The sequence below is a fragment of the Anas platyrhynchos genome, chromosome 1 (assembly GCF_047663525.1).
Source record: "Anas platyrhynchos isolate ZD024472 breed Pekin duck chromosome 1, IASCAAS_PekinDuck_T2T, whole genome shotgun sequence".
Lineage (NCBI taxonomy): Eukaryota > Metazoa > Chordata > Aves > Anseriformes > Anatidae > Anas > Anas platyrhynchos.
Window position 1 is genome coordinate 42,509,726 of NC_092587.1, and position 27,286 is coordinate 42,537,011.

Below are 27,286 nucleotides of genomic sequence, written 5' to 3' on the forward strand. Positions count from 1 at the left end.
CCAGAGTGCTGCTTTCCTGAGGCTGCCAGAGCCAGCCACACCACCTCCCCCAGCCCCCCCCTTCTCTCCGCTCACCGTTATCTCACCTCGACCCAGAACCTGGAGGAATTTAAGCAGAGAGCACAGGCACATTGGTCTTGCACATACCACAGTTTATTTCATCCAGTGCCCCACACCCTTTCTTTTCCATCAACGCTGCCTGCAAATCCTGCGAGTAAACGCCAGCTTTTCCTGCATTTATGGCAAGCATGAAGGCCTCTGCCAGCTGTGGCAGATTGCTTCCCCCCACCCCCCCCAATTAATTAATTAGTATTAGACTAACTCCACATCATTAACTTCTCCTGACACTGGCACTATTTATGGTGTAGTCAAGTGTGAGGTCTGGTGAGGAAGGATGAATGATGAACAGTCTCCTTCAGCTAAGAGCAGGTAGGGAATGATCAGCCTTAGTAGAAGGAAAACTTTTTTTTTTTCCCCCTCTTTTTTTTTTTTTTTTATCACCTAAAGAGATGTGTTGATTCTCAGAGGCTTGAAAGAAGGAGCAGAACCAGCTTCTGCACTCAGAAGCAGCGCAGGTAGGTGCCACAAGCATGCACACAGATGAACAATCCCCCATAGGGAGGTTTAGGGACACCTGCTGCTACTCCTCCATGGCAAGAAGAGGTGCAGCCCTACCCCCAGGAATTCAGCACAGCCCCGATTGTTTGTGCTCATACATGTGCACAGCCTTCAAACACGTGAACAGTGCACTGTTTTACCAAAAGGGAGGAGAGGAGGGAGAAGGGGAACACATTCCACGGGGACTTCATGGATTGTATTCATTTCCAAACCCAGCCTATTTAACTAGGAAGAGAAGGGAAAGGGACAGGGAAAGGGAGGGAAAGAGGGAAACTACACAAGCAGTGACAGAAAAGTTACAATAAAAATATGCTTGCTCCCTTAAGCAATGGCCACCAGGGTCAGCCACACAACACAGACATTCCAAGCCACGGCAGCAGGGTAGTAGGATATTGAAATACACGTCAGCCACACGGTGCCTTCAAGAAATGGACTCGGAAGAAGAAGCAAAGGGGAGCACACCTTGCCCCTCTGTGACCCGGCAGCAGCAGAAGGGGGTCAAGCACTCCCCTGGCCTGGAGAAGCAAGGGCAGCAGTAGCAGCGTAGCCTCCCCCCTGCACAGTGCTGGATGCTGTCAGGCAGGAGTCACAGTCTAATAAAATTAAATGGACAACGGGGTTGATCCTGATGAGAGCGCTTCTGGGCTCTTTGTTAGGCTTGGCACACCCTTGCCAATGCTATGGAAGTGGAAAAGGATTCTTCTTTTCAATTCATGCCGAGCTCAGAGCAGCATTGACTTAGTCTAGCGTAAGCATCTGCCCTGCAGAGCAGGGAGTCACTTCACGAGGAGTAGAATAAAAAAAATTCAGCAGGATTTGTCCAAGTTTATGAAAGCAGAAGGAAGGACACACCTCCTACAGGGAGAATAAAAAAAAAAAAAAAAAAAGACGACAGCATGTCTGCATGGGCTCCAGGATCTTCTCCCACTATGCAGCTCCAAGTTCTCTGCTGATGACAGTCCTATGAGGAGGGAAGGGCACAGCAGCATCTCTTGCCTCTCACAGCTGGTGGAGGGTTTGCAAAAGCATGTGGCGAGCAAATGAACAGGAGTCAAGAGCACGGTTTGGTCTGTGGAAAGAAGAGAATTATTTAAAATAGCAAAGTTTAAAAATTGTTTTGTATCAGACACAATTTCAAATGCATTAGGCTTGCACGCTCCAAAAGCTACATCTTTTCCCCTCAGTTCTCTCTTCTTAAACCACTCCCTGACCTCTACACAGATCACTGCTTCCCATTCAGAGCATGGTGTAGAAAATTCTCTCTCCTGTTGCAGAGTCAGGAAGACAGCGTCCAAGAACCAGAATTTATTTCCACGGGTACAAAAATAGGCAGCAGTCTGCTCATCTGTGCAGCGCAGTGTCTCGTGTTTGGTAGCAGGAAGTGGCTGGGAAAGGAACCCCCACCTTCCCTCCTTGCGATGGAATTTTCCATACATGTTAATCATTTAGGGTGCCCCAAAATACACAAGACGTGCCTGCTTATATTTGAATATTTTCTCACCAAGTTCTCTGCTACCTTTGATCCGACAGCAACTCAGTCTCTGGAATTTTTTAAGTCTTCACAAAGAGGCAGTGTAACCTCCTGCTGTCCCTGCCCCTTAAGCCAAGAAACTTGACTGGGCTGCCTCTCACGGCACCTTCGAAACAGCTGCCAGAAACTGCAGCCCATGGGCAGAAAGCGCCTGGCATGGAGCGTGCAGTAGTGGAGTCCACCTCAGAGAGAATAAACTGATCCTTGAAACTAGACAAGGGAGCTACACGGTCACATCGGGGTAAAGGTGGGGTTAAATCTCCCCAGCATTCCCACCAGCTCCCAGTAACGTACACTCCTGTTTCCATGGGCTAATTGTTCTCCAGGCATCACAAACTTCTAACCATCTGCACCCACCCATCAGGGAGTTTCCACTAAAGAATCGTAATCCAATGTCTTCAGCTGCTCTGAGAATTAAGAAAAAAAAAAAAAAACTCCCCTCAAACCAACGCAACCTCTGTCACAAGAGAACAGAGTTGCACATACATTCAGCACTTCCTCCTAAAGAACTGTAGGAAGGCACACGTGGATTCACAGCTCCCTCTTGTGTCCGAAAAAAGAAAATGAGGACAGACAGCAGAGAAGATGAATACTGCTTACAGAATGTACTGTACCCATGACATTGTTATTTTTTGAGTAGAGAACACCACCAAACCACCACAAACTGCTGCAAAGAACAGATGAGAACAACTACTCCAGAAGTAAGCCACTTGCAGCAAAAAGCAGGAGCACTCTAGACTTGGCATCTGTGAGAACCTCCCAGCTCAACAAGTTCACAAGATCTAATTACAACCCTAAAGGAAATACCTAGAAAATATCACAGTAATGCGTACCGGCTAACTGCAGCCAACTGACTCATGGGTTTGACAGTGGCGATGTAGATTTGCTGTAGGAATGGAGCCCACGGGAACTCAGCAGATTACTAGATTAACCAGAGGTCTCATTTACAGTTCAGATGTCATTTGTTCTGATTCAATTCCAATCAACAACAAGAGGGCACAGGTTAATCAAGAAGCTATTTTAATTGGACTTTGGCGATCCTGAGCAGGCAAGTGCAAAGGATTTAACAGCTCTTCTCCTTGTTCCCTCAGGGAAAGCATTTTAAGAATTTATAAAACACAAAGGTATATTGCTTGTATACACCTACTGTTAGCTTCATTACACTGCACAGGACTAAGTTTCCTTGTGATATCATCACACCCTGTGCAACTTACTTTCCCCCTCCACATACAGATGAAAGACATTTATTGGTATTTTGCAGGCCTGGAGCCTTGAACCAGTTTACACACACACACAGGGGGACAGTGTCCATTGCGTGCAGATTTTTTTCAAAGGTTGCGTAAGCTGAGCTACAAGGCTACTCCAGGCACTGCAATCTGACATAAGCATTAGAAGGGCCAAAAGCAGTGAAGCAGAGCCCCCTTTAATGTATTCTCCACTTCAAGGGATTTAAATCCTGTTTGAAATGGTTAGGTCTGATAAGACAGTAAGCAGAACTAGTTTTGATCAAGCTGGCTCTGCATAATTAGCACTTGATAAAGAAGTAAGTCATTGTCTTCCTCAGCCTTTTTATTTTAAGGCTGGTATTGGATCCTTATGCTGTAGGTATACATTTGATCAGCAATGCCACTACTAGCAGCAAAGGAAACAGCAGAAATCCTGTTAGCTGGACAACTCCACATGGCAACTCCTGACGCTTCTTGCTTAAGCGTACAAAGATCAAGCTGGAGGTGTATTTGTTCAGTTGCTGAAGCACAGGACCATGGGCGGGTACAATGCCTAATTGCTAGTCTGCTCAAGCCAAAGAGGGGACATGAGATGAACTGTTCCACCCCAGGTGCCTGTAGGGTGGCATTTACACATGTAAACAAGCTAGTTGCATAGTTTTATTTTCCAAAACTCAGAGCAGCTGACTGCTAGACACACGCCACTACCATGCATCAGCTTCCACAGCTTCAGCCATACCACCGTCTGCAAAAATTCTTCTTCCCTTTCACAGCAGCCTGCTTCCAATCCTAGCAGAGTTAAGAAAGGACTGACTGCCAATATTTGACTGTATCCCTCTTGTCCATGTTTTGTACCAACCACAAAGTATTTGATGCCCCCGCCCTTCAGCAGCACAAACTCTCAAGCTTCTGCATACTCCCACACCATGAAAATCAGGAAGGCTTGAGCCTTGTCCTATAACACCTTAAAAAGCTGTCCTGGCCCCATATGGGGCATTGTCCATGATGAACCAAATTGCCACCAGATTCCAAATGGATTTCAGATGTCTGCTTTTTTTTTTTTTTGGCTAATTTGACAGTTCTGGACTGTTCCTCCCCTTGACTGCTGAATAGAAGTATTTATTTTTTCCTCTCTCAAGAACAGTATTATTTGGGGTGTTTCTTCTAATTCAAATGCTAAAGTTCACACTGATTTAATCAAGATGATGGATGTGATGGATGGTTCCCACAGCTGTTGGAATTACTATGCTTTACAACATTAAAGAAACTAAAATGGCGTGTGATTCTATACCTGTACTAGAAGTAATATTAAACAGAAGCAGACAGTTAAGGCAGTTTCTTCAATATCTACACTCTCAATTTAGCTTTCAAAAAAAAACACTAACCCTGCTGCTGTCACAGTAGCAACATTTTCTTCTAGTAACATACTTGGTCTTTGTGTTTTGTACTGTTCTGATCTGCTAGTCTTCGGTGTTACAGTGTGACCAGTCAGGTAGAGCTCTACTGGCCCTCCTACTGCTTCAGAGCCAGGTAGCTTGCCTGGCTCATTCCATCAAGATGTGTTGCTCTAAACCTTGCAAACTTCAGTAAGCAAGAGAAAAGTAGAAACCTATGAAAAAATTAACCCTTTTTTTTCAGAATAGATATTTCATAGGTTCTAACAGAACAGTTGACACGTCAACTATTAACTCCCACTAACTCCCATGGAGAAGACTGCATTGACAGGTATGATACTCACTTTGTGACAAAAGCTGTGAGAACTGGAGCCAGGGATTTGGGGAAATAATCTTGCTGGACCATATGGTTCAAAGTCATAAGAATACCATAGAGGCTTGGGACAGTTTTGATCTTCTCTTCACTCTGGAAAAAAAAAAAAAAGGATGAGAAGACAAATCAAGCATCAGATAATCACTATTTTATCTAATTTACTATAGCTGAGAAAGGCAATGAATCCTCTGTAGAATAAAGTGCTCCCATACTTTGTAGGAAATAAAATTGTACAGTGTTCCTCAAGACAAAAGGTAACCAACTCTATAACCTCCCAGCAACAGCATCTGAAATACAGCAGGATCCAGAATATTTTAGTATATATCAATTAGATATTAGTCATTAATAGCATCAGCAATGGGGAAAAGGAAGTAACACATTCACAAGTGAAACAGACAAGTCTCAGAGGCTCTATCAAAATGTTCTTCTGTGGAATTTGACTTGACTTCATCAAGAATTGAGTTGCCTTAATTACACTATTTTTCTCCTGCATTATTCCACAGTTCTTTTTTTTTTTTTAATATCACTTCCAGTTCTATGTCAGTCTGCCTCCAGAACTTGATGCAGTATCCCCAGAACTGGTTTCACAATTATGAATAAGGCAAAGTTATTGTCATTCCTATTGCTGTTCCCCTGCTTACATGATAAGCAAGCTCTTCTTGCTCCTAACATGATGCTAACCTACATGCCCCACTTAAGTTGTTTTCATTTATTTCTCCAGTACCATCCCACTAAAGCCCTCCACTCCGTAAACAGGATCTAGACCTGAATTCCTAGGCATATGACCTTATATTTCATGGTGCTAAGAACAGCTGTTGCTCATGTGCTTCCACCTATGTGGGATGAAGTCCTGGAAGCTGCTCCTGCTCCAAATACACCTAACTTATCAACAGTTCTCAGTACCACAGAGGACAAATAACTGATTGGCTGATCCTCAAGGGCATTACTATCAGTATCACTTCCTGGCCTGCAGAAGTTCTGGAACACAGGTCTGTGTTTTGTGCTTCATGTTATTTTCCATACAGGGTAAGAGGTAGATGGTAGGCCCCAAAACAAGCGTTCTGCAGAGCAGAAAGCCATCTCAGGTTCTGTAGACCTGAGAACTGGAACACACGTATCCAACACGTCAACAGCTTTCTGCTCCCTAAACTGAATATTACTGAAAGGAAATCCATAAACCTAATTAAGAGTAGGCTGCTATAACATAAATTATAGATATTCTGCTGTTTAAAAGTGTCTTGGTCCAAACTTTCATTCTCAGTTTCTAGGACTTCAGAAACATTGACCTCATAGTACAAGTTGGCAAAAGTACTTCTTAGATCTTCAGACAGAACCTCTCCCCAAGTCATCCCACTGAAATTAAAGCTACAGGCAGTCTGACACAGTTTGCAGGTTTTCTACTGACCCTTCCACCCTTTCTCATGAGGAAGTTTATTCCATATGAAGATGTAGTTGACACTGGTGAGGAGCAAAGACACTCCAAAGGATAAAGTTTAATGCCACCAATCAAACATGAGTAGCTGGGTATTTGTTTTTCAGTCATGCTACCAGAAGATACTCTAAAGAACCATGCTAATTAAGAATATGTCTAGGACTCTAATGTGCAATATTATTATAGACATCTGTAAGAATCCACAGTCCAGCAGCACAGACTCTCACATGACCCTCCCTACCTCTAGGGGATGATTGAGATTGCAGAGCACATTAAGCAGAAGAGGTAAAACGAGCTGACACCACCTTCATCCTAATGTGATCTTGCAATTTGCAATTTTTGCTGGTCCTGCAGACTTCTATTGTCCCTGGGCATCAGGCATGCACAGGCACCCAGCTGCTTCCATGGCAACATAATTACCCACAACCCAGCCAGTCTGGTCCTCAACAGCCCAAGCAGACCATAACTTAACTCTTTCCTGCTTCCTCACCTTAAGGAGTCCCATGTGGATCAAGAGTCTTGTGACAAATGCATCCGAATTAAATGTGGCAGAAGTGAAGGCTTTCCTCATCAAGGCGTCTGAAGGAGAAACAAATGCATTTTGGTAAACATATGGGACCTCAGGGAATACAAGCTGTTGAAGGACTTCTGGGAGGTAACCTGCCTTAAGAACCTAGTTGTCTCTACAGGACTAGGTAGAGCCTCTGAAATTCAGACAGGTAAAACCCAGTGCTTTAATATAAGGCCCAATACAAAGACCTACACGGGGAAAAAAAAATAAACCCCACACTGTCAAGTTTCTGATGCAACGCGACCTCACTCTCATGCACCACTAAACACTCTCAGTGCCTTTGAACTTGCATGCACATGTGCATACATACACAATTAGCTGAAATAGAGCAGCAAGAGCTAAAGCCTTGAAATTTTAAGGCCAGCAAGATCTCACCTTTCACTAGGAATCAAAAGGAATGAGAGAAGTTGTTCAGTTCCTTTATGGGCTCTCTTGGGCCTATATTCTGCTGTTAGCTATGGGCAAACCAGTGCTCTATCCTCTCTTGTCTACAAGGTAGACAAGACACACATCTTGACTTCTGACTGTTCTGGTGTCTTGGAATGACAGAACCCACTGCAGCAGACTTCAGACAAGGTGTACATCCTGTGCTCCATTTTTTGTTGGAGACAACTCATAACAGGCATCAGACAAGGCCAGCACTCGCTCAGTGAAATGCCAACTGGTTAGTTTGGCTGGTTGGACCCATACGCAACTCCAGGGAACTCTATTATATTACTGTTGTATAGACAATAGCTAACAGTTTCACCATGTCTATGTATTCCAGATGAATAAATTGCTAATTAAGCACTTGATTTTTTGCAATAAATCAGGCTAAATGGCCTTAAAGGTAATTGATTTAGTTCTTTTCCACAGTACTGATAGGTAACTCATGTACAGAAAAACTGTAGTACTGGGGGATTTGAAAAAAGATCAAAGACAGTGGTAACTTGCCCAGGAGTTGTTCAGAATTTACATTTCTAAGTGAGAACATGAAGGGATATTATTAGTCTGTGCAAAAAATCAGACCTAACTGGGTTGTAATATACAGTGAGGAACAGTCCCTTGCTATATGTCAACCTCTGTGCCTTGTCCCATGTTGTAACGCAAATCTTTGCTTCCTGAAGAGATTAAAGAGATTTCAGACTGGTAAGAAATGACACTAAATGAGAGGCCTCTCTTTATACTCTCTTAATAAGAAACTGGAAAGCTATTTCCTGCAAAATATTTTTTCAATGAACAGTCCTGAAAAAATGCTGACCATGGGACACAAAGCTAATGGCTATTGACAGGACAGCATCAAGAAGATGCAGGTAAGGGCAGCAAAGGTCCACTAAGACAGCAACTACAAGAGACACTCTTCACTAGGCTTTGGAAGCACAAAATCTACTAAGGTCAGAATGAGCTTCTACTTTCACTCTGTACAACAGCATGGCACAACTTGGTACTGTGTTGTCTGGGGTTTCTTGCTGCCAGGGTCACAAAAATCAAGTGGCCTGGCCCCCAGAGGCCTTCCCTTGCATTGCATCTTGAAGTGGAGAAAGGCCCAGTCACCTGTTGTTTCCTGCACAGCTGTTTTTACTGGGGCTTCATCTTTGAAGACTGAAGATATCCTTAAGACAGCTGTAACTACTTTCTCTACATCAGATGTATCTGTCTGAAAGACAAAGAAAAATAGAAATAAGTCAGGAGTCATTAAGTTAGCTGCTAGCCAGATACAGAAGATAGGTCTCTGCAAGGCAGAGACAAGAATTATGGCTTCCAGCTGACTGACATCAGTTGTTTTTTTCTTGGCCATACTACAAAGCATAAGCAACACTATGAAACAAAGTTACTGTGTAGAACCTCTGGTGCCAGTATAAGCATTAACCACATCAACAGCTTCCTTAATGCTCTTCAGGATCACTGGCAAGAAAATGCAAAGCTAGGACTCAGAAGGTTATCACCTCTGGGAATTAAATGACGCCAAGAGAGAATCAAGTAGAGCAAAGCACTGTCTCACCAACCTGCTGAGCTATCAGCACAGAACACTTTGGTCCCAGTCGCAGCAGCTTCTCCGGTGACGGGAAAGCAAGGAACGTGGCAACATCCACAGGGGGAGATGGCACTGGAGTTGAATCCTGAAACAGGCAGAATCCATCTCAAGCTTACTCTTAGAAGCAAGTAAATTGGTACAGTACCAAAGGCACTTGTCTGACTCACAAAGGCACATCAGGTCTAGATTTTAGAACTATTTGAAGCTGGAATGAGTCTAGTTGCAACAGCCACAATATGCTATCATGACTGTATGGCATTGCATATACAAGGTTCCCACCATTTTCTGGAGATGGGGAGACTCTGCCCATGTTTGTTACAATGGCTGCTCAGCCTTTCCCTCCACACATGTGCACATGGACAGTTTAATTAAACAAGTTTCCAAGACATACATTTTCTTTATTTCCTGCATGTTATCCTCCTGCTTGTTACCACAGAGCCAATCCATGCAGGCAGGCATACGAACTCCTGCCAGCACTTCAAGTTCAAACTCACTCTAGATCTCATTTCCTCCTTCATTCTCCACCAGGTGAGGAGACTGAAGATAGCTTACCTGTGATTCAATTATCTTCTTAGGAGTCAGTGAGTCCTGTTCTCCCTGTCCTCTCTCCTTAAGCTGTTGCTGTTCTTCCTCCTCCTCTTCCTCCTCTTCTTCTTCTTCCTCTTCTTCCTCCTCTTCATCATCCTCCTCTTCTCCTTCATCATCACTAAGGTTTGAGAGTTTACATGTTACATCAATTACATACTTGCAATGCCTATACACTAGAACCCATCTATTTTTTTTCCCCTAAAGGACTAAAAAGCAGCCTCCCCCCCTCAAGTCTTGCTGCAAGAAGTACATCTCCACCTACAACAGATTATGAGGCCACCTCAGGCTTCAGTCACCCACTTGACAATGATGAGCAAAGAGCCAAGAATACGGTCAATAACCAACACCGAGATAATTCCATTGATGGAAATGGGGTATGACGCTTATCCTGCTTCGGGAATCCCTTAACAGTACTCGACACTGCACTCAAGCCAACGTTCATGTGCAATGTTACAGTTCTTACAGTAAACTAGGAAGGTGAATGAAAATACTAATGAAAATTAATGGAACACTTCTAATTTAAACGCTGGTGCCCTGCTTACCTCAAAGATCCCAGCACAGATGCCATATTAAAGCCTTCAAGGATCTCCTGCAGTTGCTCACATCCTTCTTCTCCCAGGCAGTTACCTAGATTTGTGGGGGGAAAGGGAGTAGACTTAAGAGATGCACACAAGTTTGTTCTTGGGGAAATTGTTATTGATTCTTGTCTATCTTATTTCTGAAATTGAACAGTTATCAGTCATTTCTACACAACCCCTTGGAGGCAGCAATGCAGAGGCCATTATCAAACAGCTGTTAAACACATTTCAGAGGCATTACACAATGTTTGGAGACAGGCAAAAGCCTTAATTATTCAGTATGTCTTTGAGAAACTTCCTGCTAGGTCTATAAGCAGTTCTAGGTCTCAGCAATCCATGGCCCAGCACCACTGAAATGCAGAGACCTAAGGTATGAATGGCAAAAAGCCAACAGTGATCAAAGTCTCCTATTCTTCTGCATAGATGCACACCAAGGTTTTTAATTACATTTCTGAAATATCTGAGATCACATTGAACGATTTAACATTTTACTGAAAAGAGATATGGGTATCAATTCAGTCTTTCTCCCTTACAAGACATACTGAAACTTTTTACCTTTAATAACTGCCTGAGTTCATGGCATAACAAAGCTTTCAGGATCTAATCGCTTCCTGTCCCTGCGTCATCCAAGTTCAGCTACTCTCACGTTTCATTTTTTAAATGCTGAAAATTGCAAGACTAGCATAGGTGATACTGTCAACATTCTTCCTAGTGGTTTCTAGTTGGGATCAGACTAGATGTGCTTTTACCTAGCAAATTTACTTACCATTGAGATCCAGCTTCTCCAGCTCTGCCTTATCTTCAATAGCTTCAGCAACAGTCAGAGCAGCATCTCGTTTGATCTCACAGAAGGACAAATTCAGCTCCTAAGAAGCAGGAGAACCTTTGTTTACCAAATTCCTGTAAGACCTATTATCCCCATAAGTTTCACATGCTCACAAGCTTTCTGGAAAGATTCTCATTTGAAGAGGTTCTCAGCAAAAAAAAAAAAAAAAAAAAAAAAATCATTGGAAATAAAACAATAGGTATCTCTGCCTCATATACTTAAGAGTAGTGTTTTGAGACATACCATCATTAAAAGCAGCACTACTGAAGTTAAGTGGTTAACTAAAAAAGTCACGAAGACCATGCCATTATGAGTACACTACACCAGCAAAGCCCTGCTGCCAGTCACATGACTAAGTCAGCATTTACACACCAGCAAGTCTTACTGAAGAATAGTAGCTACTGCACTAGATGAACTGCACATTTGCCTTTCAACATTTACACTGCACATTAAGACCTTCAAAAGAAGCTACAACTGGTACTACATCTGATAAAGACAGCCAGCATAGGAACAGTGTGGACAGATGAGTAAGAGCGCAGTTAATCAACTGCCAAGCACCATCCCCCACCATTCCACACTGAGTTCCATCAGTCCTTTCCTGACATGAGATTTAATATTAACAAAAGGGAAGTAGTCCTTGAACAGAATGAATCAGCTACTATTGCCTCATACTACTCTCCCTTAACCACTTCTGCTCTGGAAAAAAAAAGGATTTAATTTGTGACTGTTCACATAAACACTCCCATTAGAAATCTTACTTAAGTTTTCCTGGGAGATTCAGAAATAAATTCCAGTGGAACCAGAAGAGGCCTGAGCAAAGGATCACACACCACAAAGTACCTACGACTTTCTGTACCAGATTCACATACGTAGATAAATGTTAGCACTCAGCCAGATTTTTGTTTCTGACTGTAAGCTTATAAGAGTAGGAATTGTGTTCAGCATCTGTCCCAGGGCAGTGGTGACCTGTGAGAGGTGTTTCTAGAGATTCTAGTTTACTTATACTACTGACTGGACTTAGGCCTGTGTAGAATGTTGTCAAATGCCAGTAATGTGCAAATACTGATAGGGAAGGCTATGGTACTGCCAAAAAAAATGAAAACATTTGGATCTTTGATACATAGAAAGGCAACAGATGTATAAATAATGAAATGATTAAGAGATTACAAGATGTTTATGAGGAGGGATGTTTCAAGTCTGTTCTCGTGACCCTCTGAGATTCTCAAAGCAGATATTATTTGCATTATCAGGCTTCTTGAACAGCAGCAGCTTCAAAAACATCAAGTGGAGCCTAAGCAGGTCCCTGGTATGCCTCCATGTAGAATAGTCTTAGCTGGGTGCGCTAATGCTTCTGACCTACAGGTTATTGCTTTGGTTATGAGCACAGAGCGGCACTGAGTTGAATCCCACCTTAAAATAATCAGTAGCAGTAGGAGAATGAACGGAAAACCAGGGAACTGGAAACAAGGCATTTTCAAGAGATTTGAAGCTGAAAAGCAGAAGGCAGTACCTTTAATTTATGAAGCCCTTCTTTAACAGCATCCGCAATAGCAACAGCACCCTTCGAACGCACCAGGCAGTCTCCAAAGTTGATCACTTCAATCTGCCGTAGTGACTTCAAAGTCTGCAACAGCACAAATTTGAAGGTATAGATATGCAAGTAATCAAGTGTCATATCACTCCTGGAAGGCCAACTTCCCCACCAACCCACCTGTAGATGCTAACTAACTGTATCTGAAGAGACCAGGAGGTAAGTGACAAACAAATTAATTGTTCATAACAACCCACCTCTGCCATGGCCACAGCTCCTTTCTCTGTGAAGGTGTTGTCGTTCAAATTTATAACCCTAAGCAGTGAGTTGATAGCAAAGGCCTGGGCCAGTGCTGTGATGCCAGGATGGTTGATTCCATTCTGTGGCATATGGACCTCTTCCAGAGTCCCAATGATCTGGAAAAGGATGCAGATGAATAAAAGACTGTTAGGAGACATACTTCAGCTCAAGAGTATAGCGCTCCACTCTTTAGGATTTGCTCAGAATTGTTTTCTTGCAACGTAGAAGTCCATTAGCTCTTCTGCACAGAATTATTTATCAGCAATTATACCACAAGTTTAAGTGAAACTGCAGGCTCACAGCAAGTGTCAGATTAATACAAAGCTGTGATTCCAAGAGTCCTGCTAGCATATCTGTTCTAGGTACCTCAAAGAGTTCCCTATCTGTGGCGTAACAACCCTCAGACAGACCAAGAAACATCACTAGATATGATACTTACCTCATTAAGACCTACACTTTCCCCTGAGACAAAAATGTAAGTTGACAGTGTCAGCTAGAGAAAGCTAAACACCATTTAGAGCCCTCACAGGTTGATCCTGGCAAAATAAACAGGTTTCTTCTGCCAGATGACTGAACAACTAGCCAGAAAAACAACTGGTACCTGATCACCTGTTATTCCTACCACAGTGCCAGATAACCTCCATGAGCACAGAAGGAGAAGCAACAGGACCAACGGTAAATTACTCAGGAGATGCCTATTCCTCCCTCAGCTTTACACAGCAGCTAGTTGTGTGTTTGGAAACTTAGGTCACAGAAACATTCAGACAGCCTGCCACTGCCTCCAAGTTGCTGCAAGCAATGTGCATGTTCTCTTTGACATTAGCACTTAAGCACACCTTGCTCCAACTTGTCACAAAGCTCTGGTTTGGTACTTACCCCAAAAGCTTCAGCCAGGGCAGTGGCACCATCATTCTCCAGACGATTTCTGCCAGCCACAAATATTTTCAAAGCAAGAGGCTTGCCCTGGGCACTCGATTTCCTGTGACACTCTTTCAGAGCAGCTGCCAGTATCTACAGGAAGCACAAGTAGTTTATCCTACCTCAACATCTCATTCTGAAGGAATCCAAATGTTTTCTATATCCAGCTCTCATGCAATACTTCAGACATTGCTGAAATAAACTTGCATCTACAGTAGGGTATACAATAAAAACTGTTACTGAAACACTTGATTCATGAACAGGTAATGCATTGAGCTATACCTATTAACATTCCATTTGTGAATAGGTAAACATAGAGGGTCTTAGTGATAATGACAATGACAGTCAGTCCTGGTTTTCCTGCTTCATCCAACAGGCATCCTTCAGTGCTAGGATTAGCAATACTGCTCTCTCACATCCAAGGACATTAGATCTCTTGACATGAAATCTAAGGTTTAGGATAGACCTGTTTTCCTATCCTAGAATAAGCTCATCTGTTTTTCCATTTCAGGAATTTATCAGTATAAACACAGAGGGAAGGGATCTCGACAGACTGTAGAAGTGAGCCCACAAGAATCTCACCAACTGGAAAGGGAAATGCCACGTCCTGGGGAGGAATAGTACTATGCAACAGTATATGCTGGGGGCCAAATAGTGGAAAAATAGCTTGGCAGAGAAAAACCTGGGAGTCCTGGTGGGAGAGGAGTTGACCATGAGCTAGCAATATGCACTTGCAGCCAAGAAAGCCTACTGGCAGGCTTTGGGAGAAGGTGGTATAAAGATGACTGTCAGACACAAACATATCAGATAGATGCAGAGGAAATTCCACTTAAACACAGATAAATGCACACAGCCCCTTTTTATTTTGAGGGTTGTTAAACACTGGGTTAGGTTATCCAGAGAGTCTGCAAAGTCTCCTTCTTTTGAGATGTTCAAATCCTGACTAGACACAGCCCTGAGCAACCTGTTCCGATTGCTTGGGACAGGAGAGCTGGACTAGACAATCACTAAAGATCCCTTTCAGCCTCAACCATTCTGTGTAGACAAGTCCTGGCTCTGACCTCATTCCCAATAAGGAGACAGCCCTTACCTTGCCACCACCAATGCCCATGCCACAGTTATTGAGCTTGAGTTCCTGCAGGGTGTAACACGCAGGGCTCTTCAGCAGCGCCTCAAAGCCACGCACACCGTCTGGCCCAAAGGCATTGTCACTCAGGTCAAGCTCCACCAGCTGGGCTCCAGCAGTGATGAGCGCGTCCCCCAAAGAGATCTGCAAGGAAACAGATGGTGGGGGTGGGAGGGAGGGAGCGGATTGACTCGTCCTGACAGCAGCACTGCAGCAGTAAGGTGAGCCAGTGATGCTGCAAAAAAATTCCACTTTGAAGACATTCTGCAAAGCTGCATGGGGAAATAAAACTTCACAGCTAAAGCCAGAGCAGGAGCTCTGCAAATGAAGCTGAAGATAACTGCAAGGCAGTCATCAAGAAGTATCCCATCTCTTTAGGTCAAATACACATTTTTCAAAGCGAGTTGCCCCTCTACGCTGCTTAAAGAAGTATTTTAACATTCCGTTAAGTGCCTCATGTTCTTGCTCCACAGAGCTCAAAGCTCAGGGGTTGAGCTCCGTAATGCTCTTGGAAGAAACAGCCATATGGTTTTATTTAGAAAGCTTAGCTCCCATACTGCCTATCAGATCATGAAGATATCTTCCCCAGGGACAAGCTTCTTCACTGATAGAGAACTGCATTTAGCCTTTTATCAGCTCTTCCCCACCTTATACAGAAGCAGAGAAAAAAATCGCTTATGTATTCTGAGACACTTAGTGTTAACAGGATAGAGAAAAACTCTGTGCTAACAAAGTCTCAAAAGCATACTCCCACAAAAAACATGACAGGTGAGAAAAGTTATATTAGTCAGAAGTCTCAGATCTAGTTTTTACTTACCAAAGCAGGAGGGATCTCAGATCTTAGCCTCCCAGTGAACATGTCACTCCAATGACACCTCTAAAATAAGAAACATACAGATGGAAACCATTAAAAATATGTAGGACAACACAGTTGTACAGAGGTTTACACATATAAGCTGCATTACATCACCCTGAACACCTTAATTTTGTCTGCCTTCCTCCGAGCTTGTCATTTGGTTGTGCTAAGGAGCTATGAGAACTGATGTTACAATTACTTCTCTTAGAAGGACGTAAAGCCACCAAAATGCATATTGTAAATAACATTATACAAGGATTGTTGCTTGCATTTGAGCTGGAATTCTCTTCCGCTGAGAAAATTACCAAAGGAAAAAACAGCAGGAAACTGAAGGATACATTAGGAACGTAGAGTTTACTAAGGTACGTGGCTCAACAAGCTGGACTTACTTGAAAAGCCACACTTGGGTGATTAACGTGAATCAGTGTTTCATATTCCTCTCCTACAAAGAACAGCGCCTCTAGCAGCACAGCATCCTCCTAACTTTAGGCTAGGACAGTAGTGGGGAAACATAGCTTTAACACCAAAAAACGTCCTGGTGCATTTCCTCCATTATTTCTTCATTATTCAGGTATTATATGAAGCCTTGCTGTCCAAAATATCTGAGCCAGCTTTTCCATTAGAACTTGAGTTTTGTTGCCACAGGTCTTTGTGAATAAGATCTGTAGATGCTGCCTCTGCAAAGAGACTCTTCCTTGCACAGCTTCCCAGCTTTAAGATTGGAAGCCTTCTGAACGGGAAGAGTTAGGAATGCAGGAAGTGCTCCTGCTATCCTAAAGTCTTCAAGTTCTGCCATTTCCATATGGTTGTTCCTAACACTGGAAGAACAAAGCAAGTTTTTGGGCTAACTCAAGGCAGGCTATGGCAAGAAGAGTGCAGATAGGCCTTTGCTATTTCTACAGCACTTCTTCCCCTTCCACCACTGCCCACTTGAGGGTCTCACCTTGAGCTCTGATTTCTTCTCCAGGGCTTTGGCAATAACCTTTGCTGCCTCCACACCCACCGTGTTGCCTTCCAGGCGCAGTGCTTCCAGGCCATCAAATTCCTCAATTTGTTTGATCACTTCTTCGGCTAGAAAGAACAAATCTTGTTGGCTTTTTAACTACCATCTTAGGTGCCACAGTAACACACTGATGCAGCAATACTTGGTCAGTTCTACCCTTAGCAAAAAGAGCTGAGAAACATTATCTGAAAGAATCCCAAGATAGCAATGGAGAACTGAACTCAAGTGTCAGGTCACTAGAGAGAGAGCTCTCCGTTCACCATCCTTCTTTTTCATAATTTATTACTAGTTCTATTATCACACAGCCATTCTCATATTTGCAAAAGTAAGTTTGATTCCCCTGCCATTCAGCACATTATAGATGTATGCACTCCCAAATTAAGACACAAGGACTAAGCTAAAAGCTTACAGCAATCAGCACCCCATCAACAGGATCAGGTTCGCACTGACTGGAAAAATCCATGTCTGGTCAGCAAACATTGCAAGGCAGAACAACTTGACTAAAGTCTTCCTATGCAAGACAAGGGAAAAGGCTCTCCCATCACTGGCACTTGTTATCATTCTCAAACTCCAAATCCTTTCCCCACAGCTCAGTGGCTTCACACTATTAGAATGGCATATAAAAAGCACCACCTTCGGAGTCAATAGCAGAGGTACACAGCACAACAAATAATATCTCTGAAGAACATGCTGTTTCTTCATGTGGCAGAAACGCTGCCCTAAATATATACACTTATTCTACTGATATTTACCACACTGCCTGTCACTGTAAGACATTTTTAACTGGGAAACACACACACCAGCTAGAGAAACATCCCAGGAAAAATAAAACAAACGTGACAACACCGCAATAACAAGCCTAACAGACCAGAATTTGGAAAGAAAAGGGACTACAGCAGAAGACTAGTGTATCAGCCCATTCCTTGATGCAGGTCTTTGAAACATCTACTTGCTCTGAGTGCTATCATGCACCTGCTTACTGTGTGTAAAAGGAACACTAACTCTTATGCACAGTGATTGTCAAAAGCACTGGGAGAGAGCATCAAGAAAATACATGTTAAAGAGCCAAACCCCAGCTCCCTCAGCTGTAGCGCTGCCAGGGTACCAGGTCAAAGCAGCGTACAAGAAGGGAGGGAAATGTCTCTATCAGAAGCAGCTGTAGCCACATAACCCTTGTATCACGCCTAATATTATGACAACTTGGCCACGCAGGACGAGTGGGAGGTTCACCGCAAGACTTCAGAATTGCAGGGAGACACTTCCCAAACACAAAGATATTTTCTCTTACCATCTTCAGCTGTATTCAGTTTAAGGCTCTGGCCTTTGAAGCTCAACTGTCCGCCACCCACTTTGGTTTTGGCAAGTGACTCCGCTAGCTTGGTGATGTCTTCTGATGCCATTTTTCTGCTTTCCCAATGTTAAGAGCTGTCAATTAAAAGAAACTGTCAACACAAACTAGAATACATAATCTGCATTAATAATCATCCTTATTTAAACATTAATGTGGTTTTTGTTCCCGAGATATCTAAGTGAGCTTTCAGCATCATTAGTGTTTTCCCCAAAGCTCACAACAGCCAGGCTAGATTAGCATTTCAAAGCCCACCAGACGGTGTTGATTCTTCCAATACTGAAGTGACTTGGGTTTTGTTGGAGTTGTTAAACTTCATAAATAACCAGTAGCTAAAACCACTATGACCACATTAAGACGCGAGTCTTGCATGCAACACTTCCACAATTAAAATGTAACATTCCTCTCTCTCCCCAAACCACATCCCTTAATTATACATGCTGCACGTTACTCCTGTTCTCTAAACCAAGCTAGAGCAAACACAACAGTTTTTCCTTTTCAGCGATAAACCCCGCAGTGCCTACATCAGCAGTTCCAGAACCACTTAGCTGCTGAAAAATCACGAGCATTGTACACAAAGCTCTCTTATGGGTTCTCTTTCTCTGCAGATGTCCCACAGTTTTATCACATGCAGGATGATCCTACACTGACAACAGATTACTGAATGTTTCACTTTGAGGCCACCCATATGTAGTTGCACCATTATTTGATGAACACCATCCACTGTGTGAAGTGTCTGGCCTCCATTCACTCAGCAGGACAAACAGAGCATGGTTTTTGGTTGTGCCTCCAGTGGGATAAGAGCCTACATGCAACTAGTGCTTAGAAGTGACATAAAAACAGACTTCACGTGTCAGAAAGGGATGAAAATCCTTTTCCTACAACAACACAAAACTGGACCCTTCCATTCTTGTCAGACTTCAAAGCAGACCCATAATTACGCAGCTCTTTACGCTCAACAGCACTGGTTTTAAAACACCCCCTAAATGAAAGCTGTACGTCCACCCCGTTACTCCTGCTACCTAGCTGTGAAGAATTTGCCTTCAGTTCCCCCAGGGTAAAGCTTCTCTTCAGCTTTCATTAACCCTCGTATTGCTTCTGGACACAGTAAAAGCCAACTCCACGGTCCACCAACGCCACCTTTTTAAGTTGGCTGCTCTCTCAGGTAGGTGCTACCAACCAGAAGATGCTCCAGTAACTTACTGCACTTCTTCTAGGTCACAGACACCGTGCTGATGGACATTCCTGACCTCTGATAGTCCAACAAGAAGGAAAGGATGTCCTCCTGTCCGCAAAGTCTTTACGTTATGGGAATAAATGACGGATAGGGTCCAGAGATCCGTTCACCTGGTTCATTTCTCAGCTTCAGAGCAGCTCATCACCCTCCTGTGACGATGCTGGCCGCCCTGCAGGTGCACTCACACCCTCGGCTCCTCCTTCCCTTAAACCCCCGCGCACTTTCTCCTTACGCTCTGCCTCCGGCCTCATTTCCCCACAGCAGCCCGCCGCCACATCCTGAGGCGCGCGTTACCTCACCCGCCGGCCCCCGTCAGGCGAACCTACCAGCGCCCGGCCCGCCGCCGCCTCTCCCACGAGAAAAACCTTGAAAAAAAAAGACAAAAAAAAAAGAGACAAAAAGCCAAGTTAGCTCACCGGGCGCTACAAACGCGACCCGAGGAGCGCCGTCTCCCCTCACGGTCCCCCCCCCGCCCCGTCACCTCCGCGCGCCGCCGGCCCAGGCCCCCTCGCGCCGCCGCTGCCGTTGCCGGAGAGGGCGGGGGCGGGGGGAGGCGGAGGATTTGAACGCCGGCAGTTGGGGCCCCGCCGCCGCCGTTGGCCGCCCGCACCGCCGCGTCGCCACAGCCCGCCCCTGCGCGGGGCCGCGAGGCGCGCTGGGATGTGTAGTTCTGGGGGGGCAGGCCTCGTGTGGCGGTGCTGGGGTAGCCAGGGAGATGCGCGGTGCTCGGAATCGTTATCAACAGTCAGAGGCATTAAGGGTGGAAAAGATCTGCAAGATCATCTGGTCCAACCATCCCCTACCATGTCCCTAAGCACCACACCCAACCTTTCCTTGAGCACCCCCAGGGACAGTGATGCCACCACCTCCCTGGGCAGCCCGTCCCAGCGCCTGGCTGCTCCTTCAGAAAATAAATGTCTCCTAATCCCCACCCTGAACCTCCCCTGGCACAACCTGAGGCCATGCCCTCTTGTCCTATCGCTAGTTACCTGTGAGAAAAGGCCGACCCCCAGCTCCCCACACCTTCCTTTCAGGTAGCTGTAGAGAGCACTGAGGTCTCCTCACCTCCCCCAGACCAAACACCCCAGTTCCCTCAGCCGCTCCCCACAGGACTTGTGCTCCAGGCCCTTCTCCAGCCCCGCTCTGGACACACTCCAGGGCCTCAATGTCCTTCCCACTGTCCAAGTGGCACCCTGCGGGCACTGACAGGTGCCATCTCAGGTGGCAGCTGCAGATCCCTGGTGAGGTCAGGATTGAGACTGGTAACAGGCTGCGTTTACCTTGCCATTTGGTCCCCAACATTTCCAAGAGGCATTTTTCACTCTCACACAACTCTGCCACTGTGATTTTAAGGAAGAATATCAAATGCTGTTTGTACAGACCTAAGGAAAAAATGTCAGTAGTTAGCACTACGGACTGACTTGGGAGGCTGCGTTGGGGCTGAAAGGCACACTAGGCCTTCTTTGTTTGGAGAGAACAGAATAAGTAATTAAATTTCTTTATGGGCCATGACAGCTGAAAGAATAAAAGCCAAAAAACAGTACAGAAAACTTGAGCAAAAGCTAACTCATAAATAATAAGAGGAGTTTCTCCCCAGAAAACATAGAGGAGATGAGGGAATAAGTTAGTGTGGTCTGGAGGAAGAGCTTGAACTCAAAAACTATGAGCAAGGAGTTTGGCACTTGTTATTAGCTTATCACAATCTCTAGCAATAAACAGGATCATATCAAATATATCCAATTCCCTTCTCTGTCTTTCTCCCAAAGATTGGCTGAGCCAAAGGGGCAAGAATATAGCCTTTAATTGTAGATGCAGCTGTATTGGAATGAAAGTGTACTTTGCCATTACAGCATAGATTGATACATTAATTCTCCCTAAAAGAATAGCTTTAGAAATTAAAGTGAGTTTTATGACACTGCAGATATTTTGTAATATAGATTTTTGGCATTTTGACTCTGCTGAATATGTGCACCCAGGACCTAGATATCTGTGCTTCCAAATTATGAGAATCTTCATGTTAGCCCCAGGGCAAAGGTGTCATTTTATGAGCAGGGCAACATCTGCTGGGTTATGACCTTACAGGTCAGCCCTCAGTAAAACAGGCAAAGGAAATTGGGGCAGGGGGAAGTATAATGTGACATTCCATGGGGAAATTCAGTCTTGAAAATTAATGTTCTTGAATTGAAAAATAGTGCTTATTCCAGTATAGCTCCTGATTGTGTATAGGGTTTGGTTTTGTTCCTCTGTCTCCTTGGCTTCTCCTAAGCCTTCTTGTTCTCATCCAGCTGCAGTGCTTTTCTAGTCTCTCAGATGTTGAACTCCAAGAGCAGGGTTGGAGGCTTCTTGAGCTCTCTGACTCACTTGATGCTTCATGGCTCTGTGATGCTGCCAGCCCTGTGTGATCCAACATCAGGTCTCCCTGGGTTTACTTTTCCCACCAGGCTAGCCCCACCTTTCTTCTGCCCAAAGCCACCCCTCAACTGGGATTGTCTTTTAATTAACATTTTGCCAAGCAGCTTCTACAGTGGAGGCCCAGCTTGCTTGGACTCTACCCATTGTCATGGTGTCAATATCTAAAAATAAGTAGTAACAAATTCACTGAACAGGTAACAAAAATGAACACAGTTGTATCCACAAATAACAGTAATCTTTGGATCGTACTGGAGAGCATAATAAATGCATTAAAAAAAAAAAAAAAATATTATTGTGATTAAATATTGTGAAAATAAGTAGGACAATATTCTCCAATGTCATATGGTGCATTATACAATTAACAGCCTATATGTCATGAATTATCAGTTTATTGTGTTGACAGGGCTGCCAGAAGCCAATCCTACTCAGTATAATCAAGTATTTCCTTTTCTGATTAAAATGTTTTAAGTACTAAGGATTTTTAATACATTTTAGATGATACCTTCTACCTGCATCTGAATATTGTCTGAGTTGCTTAGCTGCAAATCATAAGTGACACTGTTTTGGGTCATGGTAAATACAGGATTGAGACGCTGAAGAGTAAACAGGATCTTGGTTGCATTTAAAAAGAGGGGATAATTTAAACGAGTGTCAGTCTGGAAACTATGATCTGACAGGAGACAGAAGCCTTCAGGGAGAGGAGAACCTATCCTATCAAGGGAGTCTGCATTGGGAGCTGAGCATAAAGCTCATTTCAGAGGGATATTTGAAGTTGATGGCATTGCAGCTGGGCGGGGATGCATGAAACCTTTTTTTAAGGTGATCTGTGTACCTCTGTGTTCACAGACATTTCCCGTGACAACGTAACTTGTGGTGCCCATCTCCTGCTTCCCCCGATAACTCACCTCCTGGGGTTCTGCAGCGTGGGGTATTGTGGCGGTACAATCCACTTTCTGGAAATACTGAAAGATTTGAAATGAGAAGAAGCCAAGATCTCATTCCCAGGAAGTGCCTAAGCTCATATGTGTAAATATAAATATGTATGTATGTGTATGTATATTATGTATCACATATGTATATTATATAACATAGAATGGCATATAATAGTAATATCATTTTATATATACACACAGTATCTTCCTTTCTGCACAGGAAGGTTGGTGTTTTTAGATCTTATTTACAGGGAAGCTGCTCAGCAGTATGGAATGGAATAAGCGTTTTCTGGCCAGAATAAATATTTTCTCAGAATACGTAATTGCGATGCCCCCCCTCCCAGCAAACATATGTGTTTGAGCAAAAGGGTCGCTTCATGCATGTGATACCCCTTCCCTCCCCCCGGGGGGGGGTCTTGCAGTTTAGTTCATTGCTGCACTTCACGTGCAGACAGGCACTCTGCAGAGGCAGCTTGGCTTTCTTCTGGGGTATATTCGATATATTGCTAAAGACAACCGGAAAGGAAAAAAAAAATGTATTAAAATAAGATCGGAGCTTCGAACATTCCAGAGCTTTATTTTTTACTATTAGTATTTCTTTCTAAGCCCGTTTCACCTTAAAGAATCTCAAAACTGGCCGGGAGGGAAAGATGCGTGCGTGTTTGCCGTGGGAAGCGGTAGCCTCTAGGGCCCAGAGGATATGCGGGAGGCATTTTCTCTTGCTGGTGCGGCTGAGAACGAGCGGCGAGCGAGAGACCTGGAAATGAAAGTAAAGAGCTCAGGAGGCACATGGAGGGAGCTGCAGGGGCAGCCGATCCAGAAGCAGAATGCTCCCTTCTATAATTAAATAGCACTTACTATTATTATTACTTATAGTAATAATACATTAATAATACCTCTAGTAATATAATACCATTTATCAAGGAAAGTTATACATAGCGTGGGGGGGAGAACCCAAGAAGAGGTGAGTCCTTTATTATTATTATTTTGGGGGGATATTTTTTCCTTAATCCTAATGTATATGTGTGCGTGTTTATGTATGTAGAAAGGGGTGGACTTGAGAAACAAGAAAATCTCGATGTTGCTTCATTAAAAAGTGAAGGTTTCAAATACGAACTGCATAGATGAAACGTTGTGTAATTGCAATTTAAAAAAAAAAAAAAAAAGTGGAGAAAAATAATATTGGCGAGATTTCGAAGCTAACCCCCCCTTCTGCCAAAAATGTGGGGCTTGCAAAAAAAAAATAATTGTCAGAGATCCTAATCCCACCCCCTGGAAAAAATGTGGTAGTAGTCTAAAATTGAATAGCTAGGGAAAAAGCCCCTGGGTTTATATGAAAAACTTAGGATTAGTTGTGTTTGTGGTTTGTAGCTTTGAGAGCCGTGTTCGGGTCTGTATTTTGGCTGCAGCTTCCCCTTCTTGTTTGGTATAAACCCCGCGAAGGAGCAGAGGAGCCCAGCTGGAATAGCTTTTCAGATGTACCTTCCTTAGGGGCTTGTAAAGTTTATCAAATCAGAAGGTTGTGTTTTTGTATTTTTGTTTTTAAAAAATATTGATGCTTTAGACAGTTTCCGGGTAACAGGGAAGATTATCTTTTTTCTTTTTTCTTTTTTTTTTTTTTTTTCTCTTCATAGAGTCGCCTCCCAGACTCCCGGCGATCCGTGATTTTTATTTAAGCGGATGGGGGGTGGGGAAGGATGAAGAGTATGTTTGGGTTTGTTTGCCGTTTTCCTGGAAACCTAGCTAGCTCCTGCCGGGGGAGACCCCTCCCGGCAGGACCTGGGGGGGGGGGGGACATCATGCCGGGGTGCCGGGGCCCGGCAGAGCCGAGCGGGGCACGGGAGGCACCGCCGGCCCCTCTCTGCCCCGGCCGGCCAAGGTGGCGCTTCCGCCCGCGGTGGCCGCTAGGCGAGGCCGGGGATCGGCGGCCTAGTGCTGGGGATGGAGGGGAGGGGGGAGGAGAGCAGGGGCTGTCGTTTTGCCCGTGTGTGAGCCAGCTCCCGCACTGATTTTTTTAAATGAGGCAGGGGAGGGCGAGCTGGGTGGGCAGGAGACCCCGGAGCAAATGGGCAATGGATGGCAATGTCACCCTGCTGTCCCAGCTGGGGGCAGGAGGAAGGTGACCTGCAGTAAATGGGGTGTTAGTGTGAGGCTGGAGGAAGACAAAAAGGGGGTGAGGAGGGCCAGAATGATCTCCTGAGGCTTTGCCTGCCTTCCAAGGGATATGTTGGATGGCTGCTGTTATTTTCTTTTGGGGCTGGGGTGTCATTGCAGACTTGTCCCACATTCACTGGGACCAGGGGATGAGGGGATGGGTTTGTTAGACCTGGTGGGTGTGGGGACTCCGAAAGTTGCTGGCTATAAGAAGTGTTCAAACCCAGGGAACGGCCCCTGGGAGTGGGCAGGAGACCTTGTTTGTGGTGGGCTGCAGGGCTTGACCTGTTTTGCAGCACCACTGAGGTGGCCAGTCTGCAGCCAAAGGCTCCCTGTTTGCAGGTTAGCAAATTGTGGAGCCTTTTGCATGGAGGAGAGCGCACAGAGCCTGGGGCTGAGCTCCTGTCTCGGCTTTACAACCTGTCAGTTGCATCTCAGTGTGCTTGTTTCTGGCTGAAATGTTATGGTCGAAGCCTGGAAGTCAGACAAGTGTGAACTCATTGCCATCCCAGAAATGCATTATGAAAAACTTTGCCCACATTCAGCTCTGGCAGGGTCCTTGCTAAGGTAAATTAAAGTATTCCTGTTCATCTTGTGTTGTCTGGTAGAGTGAATCTACCCGGTTTGTGATTGAGTCACCCTGTTTACTGGCTCATGCTTCCTTTTGAAGGCAAGAAAACCGTTTTGCCGATCTGCAATATTTTATTTCTGTCTGGCAAATAGTTTGTAACTCATTGACAAAACATGAATAAAGTCCTCTCTAGATGCTGGACCAGAAAGGATAAACATCTCTGGACTGAAACGATAAGAGCTTTGTGGTGGGGATATAAATACCCTGGATTCGAATCCTGCTAGCGATTTGAGTAGACAAGTCTGGACAGACAGATTTAGGGGGAAACAAAGACATTTAGGCACATTGCTTGATGAAATGTTTTCCACTGTGTTTCTAAAAATATTTACAAGACCGAGAAAAAAAAGCTAAGCAAGCTCTGTGCTTAAAATTAGTTATGCATCAACCACGATGTGGTTGCAGCAGAACCAAAATGTTGCACGTGTTGGTGGCTGACTGCGCGTTGGGTTTGCGGGTGTAACGGGTGTGTGGCTTGGTCCAAAGCTAGAATGAAACACGATGAAGAGCCTGGAGTGACAAGGGGAGACAGAAGTGACCGAGTTCGCCTGGAAAGCGGCAGGGGAGGTGTGAAGAGCAAAAGGGGCACAAGGAGTCTGAGTGGTAGCCTCCAGGGGCAGTGGGGCAGGCATAACGGAGGAGGAGAACACATGGAGGAAGGTGCTGGCGTGAAGCCGGATCGAACGGGAAGGGGGGTTGTTTCCAAGAAGTATAAAATAGGTCGTTAGGGCAGCAACATGTGGTGTGCATTTTGAGGGTGTTGCCACGAGAAGATGAGTCTTATGTGTAAAGTCGTGACAGAAGTGTGAAGGTGGGGTGGAGAGCTAGCAGAGGAGGCTGGTCACCCACTTGGAAGGAGAGGGGAATGTGGGGCAGCCCCAGGGTGCAACGGTGTGGAAGGAAGGTCAGGTTTGTGTCTAAAGGAAGCAGTGTAGGGTCTCGTGTTGGGGAGCACTTGCTGTGGAAGATGAGGTCAGGGCTGCAGAGAGGAGACAGCATGCAAAGCCCAGAGTTTTTTTTTTACAAGGGTTTTGTAGCAAGGATCAAAACTGTAGCTGGGTATTGTGGGATTTGAAGATGATCAAGCCATCTAAATGAAGCAAGGATGGAGATGGGCACGTTGGATGTGGTGGCAGTGGTGGTGAGGAGAGACAAAACAGAAGGGGAGCTGCAGGATGCAAGAGGAGTTGGGTAACTGTAGGAAGGAGATGTTTTGGAGCCCTTCCCTGTAGTCCTTTGGCTCCACTCCAGCTTTTGGTCAGTAATAATTTGAATGCCATTCCCTGCGGGCAAGCAGCAGCAAACAGCTTGGGTTATAACACGTGCCCACATCCTGTTGTGGAGGGTGTTTAGCAGTGGGATCAGAGTAGCCATGAGAACAGGTACGGGTCTTCTCTTCCTCGCTCCTTGCAGTAGTATTTTAAGAAAAGAGCTGAGCTCGGTAGCAGTGGTTGAAGCAGGTTGTGCATATCAGAAGCTTTTCAAGGTGATGCATCCGTTGTGTGGATAAACACAATTGTGAAGGTGTGCCACAGCGTTCCTGGAGTGCAGCCACTGACTTTGTGAGGAACAGCCAGTGTTCAGCGGCTCTCCCCGCAGTCGCCAATAATCTCCCTTTCCATCAGACCCGTGGGGCACCACTTCGCTTCTGTTCCTTTTATTCCCTCCAGCCTGGCTCCTGTCAGGGACT

At 44.6% G+C, this 27,286-nt stretch overlaps 2 protein-coding genes across 12 annotated transcripts in view; one reads left to right on the top strand and one right to left on the bottom strand.

Moving 5' to 3' along the window:
- Positions 1-131: 131 nt before the first annotated feature.
- Positions 132-20,087, bottom strand: RANGAP1 (Ran GTPase activating protein 1). 5 transcript variants are annotated; one of them, XM_027454120.3, is made up of 17 exons: positions 19,952-20,087; positions 19,765-19,835; positions 18,174-18,310; positions 16,826-16,953; positions 15,844-15,903; positions 14,991-15,170; positions 13,859-13,993; positions 12,940-13,098; positions 12,662-12,775; positions 11,092-11,191; positions 10,290-10,374; positions 9,712-9,865; positions 9,131-9,244; positions 8,679-8,781; positions 7,065-7,153; positions 5,114-5,235; positions 132-1,687 (listed from the first exon to the last, which is right to left on the bottom strand). In XM_027454120.3, exons 3-17 carry the CDS (start codon positions 18,283-18,285, stop codon positions 1,618-1,620), a joined length of 1,725 nt encoding a protein of 574 aa, XP_027309921.1. In that variant the 5' UTR covers positions 18,286-18,310; positions 19,765-19,835; positions 19,952-20,087; the 3' UTR covers positions 132-1,617. The 5 variants fall into 5 exon arrangements, with proteins under 5 accessions (XP_027309921.1, XP_027309920.1, XP_071891480.1 ...); XM_027454119.3 differs by having other exon boundaries at positions 19,797-19,835; positions 19,952-20,086; XM_072035379.1 differs by lacking the exons at positions 19,765-19,835; positions 19,952-20,087 and adding an exon at positions 19,887-19,909.
- A 3,175-nt stretch (positions 20,088-23,262) lies between these two features.
- The window catches only part of ZC3H7B (zinc finger CCCH-type containing 7B), a 43,304-nt gene continuing 39,280 nt past the window's right edge, over positions 23,263-27,286 (top strand). For 4 of the 7 annotated variants that reach the window (XM_072035339.1, XM_072035327.1, XM_072035340.1 and 1 more), the window contains exon 1: positions 23,284-23,778. The gene's annotated coding sequence lies outside the window, so the exon portion shown is untranslated. Of the gene's footprint in view, positions 23,779-24,308; positions 24,334-27,286 lie in introns of those variants that run through there. The other 3 variants (XM_038187599.2, XM_072035332.1, XM_072035323.1) reach the window with 2 other exon arrangements.

What these genes read in the sequence shown, in the direction of transcription:
- RANGAP1 (XM_027454120.3), bottom strand. Translation starts at nt 18,285, where the DNA reads ATGGCATCAGAAGACATCACCAAGCTAGCGGAGTCACTTGCCAAAACC. An exon ending in AAGGGCTTCATAAATTAAAG is followed by an intron (nt 11,192 to 12,661) that starts GTACTGCCTTCT and finishes CCTGCTTCTTAG; the next exon opens with GAGCTGAATTTGTCCTTCTG. An exon ending in GGAGAAGCTGGATCTCAATG is followed by an intron (nt 10,375 to 11,091) that starts GTAAGTAAATTT and finishes CCACAAATCTAG; the next exon opens with GTAACTGCCTGGGAGAAGAA.